Source organism: Cynara cardunculus (genome assembly GCF_001531365.2).
Source record: "Cynara cardunculus var. scolymus isolate 2C chromosome LG 12, CcrdV1, whole genome shotgun sequence".
In the NCBI taxonomy this organism is placed as follows: Eukaryota; Viridiplantae; Streptophyta; class Magnoliopsida; order Asterales; family Asteraceae; genus Cynara; species Cynara cardunculus.
In genome coordinates this window covers 14,479,455-14,484,578 of record NC_037539.1, presented here as the reverse complement: position 1 = coordinate 14,484,578, position 5,124 = coordinate 14,479,455, and the positions used below count along the sequence as shown (strand labels likewise).

Sequence of the window (5,124 nt, the reverse complement as noted above, 5' to 3'; positions counted from 1 at the left end):
AATAAATAGTACTTCATACATAAAAAATGATTTTTTAACAGTTTTTATCAAATGATTTATAATATAGTATAGATTGGTTACAATTTATAATCTAATTTTTAAAATTAAATTTCGTGCGCATCTCAATTCCTAATTTTTCATTTATTGTTTATACTTGATTCTATTTCTTTTTATTCCTTCGACAATCCGATTCTCCCATATACACTCCAATCTTCCTTAATCTGACTGCCGGGTGCATAGTTATGCTCATAAGAGTATTTAAAGAAATCGTTGAGCTGTCTAAACCGATTAAACTAAATCAAACTAGAACATTTTTGGCGTTTTGAACGGTCTATAGTTGTCCGGTCCTGTTTAAAAAATTGTCAAACCGCTCGGCACGATATGCTCCAAGGCGGTTTGAACGTTTTTTAAGTGGTCTGGACCAAACCGACCACCAAAAATACACATATCTTAGTTATATTTATCTTTCATGTTATAGATTCAACTATATGACATGATTTAAAAAGTTCGTCCAAGATATTATGTTTTTAGTTTTCATTTCTCTGTTGGCCGTGTCTATATGAATTGACAAAATTCCCAAGTCTGTTGAAAATCAAATTCAAAATTTCAAATCGTCTTTCGACTTGCTCAATATTTGTCCAAAATTCCAATTATTGTTGGATTTATTTTTTTCGTTATAGAGATAGATCTATCATTTATAATTCGATATCCTATTTTTTAATAATGTTATACCGGTGGAAATTTCTTTTTAAATATATTCATGTTTTTCTAAGTTTAAACCCATAAGACTTCCAAACCGTTTAAATCGGCCAGACCATACCGTCTTTTTGTAGTCTAGCTTGGTAAATTGCGACCAAACCATATTCAATTCCAACAATTTCTTATTTTAAAGATTACAACATTAACTATATTATTAAATATTTCATAAATTTAATAAAATATTATTTATCTTTTCTAAATATTTGATTTCAAAATTTATTATTGAAAATAATATAACAAAATGATATTTCGTCTCATGATCTCATTTTTTTAGAGTTATGTAAATTTAGAGGTTACTTTCTAATTTTGAATAACAGTTTTGGAGAATTTATTAGAAGCAAAAAAGTTTCTCAAAATTCCAAAAATCATTTCTAAGAGCAAACCCACAAATGATGATTTCTAAGTAAAATTTACAAACTCACAAGGGTGGTGTCTTATTGGTTTGAACTTGACTTCAAAGGTCAAAAGTATCAGGAGGTCTCAGGTTCAAATCCAAGGAGGAATAAAAATCCACATGTGTCCACGGAGGTTCAAATGCGATACAAAGCAGGTGGTCGCCCTGGGATTAATCGGCTCGTATAATGGATTGGATATCCAGATTAATCAAAAAAGTAAAATGTACCTAGAACAGACCCAGACTTATAAAATGAACAAATTAGATATAGACAAATAAACCTGGAGGAATTGTATAAAATGAACAAATTAGATATAGACAAATAAACCTGGAGGAATTGTTACATTCATGAAGGTAATTTACATGTTTCCAAGAACACACAAAACTATATGTAATTACAATAATAAAAGAATACAAAAAATAAAAGCAAAATCCCGTTCTGCCCCTGTCCTCAATCATCCATTTCCACTTTCACCCCTGAAATCCAGGCAAAACCCATGTCACAAAACCACCTAAAAAACCTTTCTTTTCCAAGTGTTATATATGTATACAATTTCAAACTCATCGACCCTCTACAATATCAGATAATGTAAGTGACATAGAAGAAGAAATCCCAGCTCTAACCTCCCCAAATTTTGGATGTGAATACGATGATGATCCTGAATTCATTAATATTTCTGAATATTTTGACCACAAATCTTTGGATTTCATCCTTTCCAGCAAATAAACTCCCATATCATCATCCCCTTCAGATTCATCTGCTTCGTTCTTGTTCCTCCCTTCTAAAGTCTTCACCACTTGCCTCATCGTTGGTCGAGCCTTCGCATCCGGGTGCGCGCATAACAGCCCCAAATGCAACACTATTTCGACCTCCTCATGGTCCAGACCACCCTTTGCGATTAGCCGCTGGTCTATGGCGTTAACAAGTTTGCCTTTTTCCATCATTTGGGATACCCAATTCAGCAAAGGGATGTTTCCTTCTTTTATTGGTCTCTTTCCACATATAACTTCAAGAATCAAGATTCCGAAACTGAAAACATCTGTTTGTGTTGAGGCTCGGCCTGTTCTGATCACTTCTGGTGCGAGGTACCCTGCGGTTCCAACCACGCGAGTGGTGGTAGCCACTTGACCATGCTGGTGCATCCGCGCTAACCCAAAATCACCCAACTTTGCATTCATTTCTTTGTCAAGCAACACATTGCTTGACTTGATGTCTCTATGTAAAACCTTGGATTCCCACCCTTCATGCAGGTAGAAAATCCCATTTGCTACATCTGTTAAGATCCTCATTCTATCATCAAATTCCAAGATTTTGGTATCTTCTCGATTGAATATCATTTTGTCTAAACTCCCGTTTTCCATATAATCGTATACCAAGATCAAACTACCCTTTTCTTTCTTGCACCATCCTCTTAATCCCACCAAATTTCTGTGTTTTAGCCTTCCAAGACTTGAAACCTCGGCCAAGAACTCTCGCACACCATCATTGTTGTCGTGAGCGATCCGTTTGACCGCGATCTCTGTGCCACCTATAACTCCTTTGTAAACCTTCCCATTGCCACCAATTCCGATCACATTCTCATCGCTAAAACCCTTTGTTGCCATATCGATTTCTTGAAAAGGTATTCTATGAGGCCAATATTCCAATTCCCAATCCTCCATATTGGCTTTTTCTTTAGCTATTCTCCTCTTTCTTTTGATCCAAAGAAAACCAACCAAACCACAAATCACAACAATAAAGAAAACCCCTAATGTTAAACCGACAATGAATCCGGTTGATCGATAAATAGGCTCACCTGGAAGCACAAAAGAAGGCAACCCTTCTGTGATCAGAGAGTCACTCAAAGAGAAATTTGAGTTGCTAAAACTCCAACTCAAGATGTTGTGACTTTGAATCAATGCCCCAGTAGCAGCAGTGAATCCCACATACATTTCATCTTCAAAAACATCAGAAAGATTCAAAGGGAGACAGATCAAACACCTGGTGGGCTTTTTAATCCCAACAGGAGCCATGGTCACATTAATCATGGAATCTTTATAATCGATCCAAACTTGGTAGTTTCTACCGCTGTTAAGCTGTAATATTCTGAAAACCCCATCTTGATCTTGATAATACCCAGCTTCAGATGAATTAAGAGATGTTAAAGAATTGACATCAATCCCAACATGATTATCATTAATATCTCGAAACTCTTCGTTTCTAAACACATCGAATTCAACACCAAACACATGATTGCTTGAATTCCCATCAACCGTTCTGCTAAAAAGACCAAGATTCTGAGCTGCGTCTGTATTCCGAATCCCGGTGACAGGGGTGAACAGAAACACTAACCCGTGGCCGGGAAGAACGTTTCTTGTGCGCGCCATGGCGAAGATGAAGGAGGTAGAAAAGGGAAGTAATGATGAGGAATTCTTGGTGGGGATCTTGTCTGGATAAAGAGCACGTCCAGTTTGGACGGCAGTAGTGTTAGTGAGGGTGAGGATGTTGGATTGGATGGTGGCGCTGCCATAGAGTGAGACGGTGGTGGAGTTGAAGGAGTTAATGACGAAATCGACGGCGGAGGACGGCGGATTTTGGAGGAGGAAGAAGAGGAGCAGGAGATAAAAACATGCGTGTTTGTGATTCATGGCAGACAGAGAGACAGAGAGAGAGAGAGAGAGAGAGAGAGAGAGAGAAGCGGTGGTTGAAGAAGAATGGAAGGTAAAGAAGCAAAATTGGTTAAATTTAAGGAGTCAAAGTTTGACAATTTGTATGCCTACTTGTTCTTGGCCCTTGGGTTTCAAAGTCGTCAGCAAACAGAGATGACTTGGTACGGATGTGTATGCAGCCGGTCATTTCTGTCGGTATCATATTTTTATTTTTAGTCCCTTAGCTTTGTTATTTTTATTTTATTTTTGGTTTTTGGATTTTGTTTATATATACTATATTATAAAGTATTTGATAAAATATTTTAAAAATCATTTTTTATACATGAAATACTATATATTGATGTATATTATTTAAAATTCAAGATTATAAGTAAATTGTGCATAAATACAACTTATTAAAATTTCATGTTTGAATTCGTATAACTAACTGCAGATAAATATAATCAAATTGAGGATAAACATATCATTTTAAATATAAAAAATCTAAAATATAATTAAGATAATTATTAACTTCTAAAAAAATACCTAATTATTATTTTTATAAGAAATTATATTATCAAACCAAAAATAAAAACATGAATTATAGAAATACATAAAAAATGAGAAATTGTAAATAATTAGTTTGGCATGGAATCGATATTTTTTTCTCAATTTTTTATGATATCTTCATATTAATATTTTATTTAAAAATAAAAACATTATCGTTTTCTCAAAATCACATCAAACCGTATTATAACATAGACTGAAACAAAAAAAACGAAATGCTAAAATCAAGATGTATCTCTCCATTGATACACACACACACACACACACACACATATATATATATATATAGAGAGAGAGAGAGAGAGAGAGAGCTTGGTTCAAATACTAACAAATTTTTTTGTGTTAACTATGTTAACCAAGCTCAACCAATCATATTCCATCGTTTTCTTTGGTTCAAATGTAACTCATATATTAAATATAAGGGTATTTAAGTAATTTGTCATTTTATGTAACTCCCAAATAATTTATTGGGATTTACAAATTTGAAAATATCACAATTGATCATGATGCAATATTGACATTGGGGTTTCATACGTGTTCATGTTCGACAGTTCTCACCCTTGACATATGAACACATCAAAAATCACACAATCTTAATGCCGTGATTCATAAGTGTTCATGTATATTCAAATCACTAGATGTTCATATGAATACACACACACACACACACAATACATGTGAAAACTTGTGAACATGTATGAAAACACACAGCCCTAGACCTTGGTTCATGGGTGTTCATGTACATACAACAGAGTTGGCTCCTGAATATACAGAAG

The 5,124-nt window shown here is 34.5% G+C and overlaps 1 protein-coding gene across 1 annotated transcript; it reads right to left on the bottom strand.

The window, feature by feature from the left end:
* Nucleotides 1-1,468: 1,468 nt before the first annotated feature.
* Nucleotides 1,469-3,781, bottom strand: LOC112523108 (L-type lectin-domain containing receptor kinase VII.1). Its single transcript, XM_025132552.1, has one exon. The coding sequence runs from the start codon at nt 3,779-3,781 to the stop codon at nt 1,715-1,717; it is 2,067 nt and encodes a 688-aa protein (XP_024988320.1). The 3' UTR covers nt 1,469-1,714.
* Between the last annotated feature and the right edge of the window lie 1,343 nt (nt 3,782-5,124).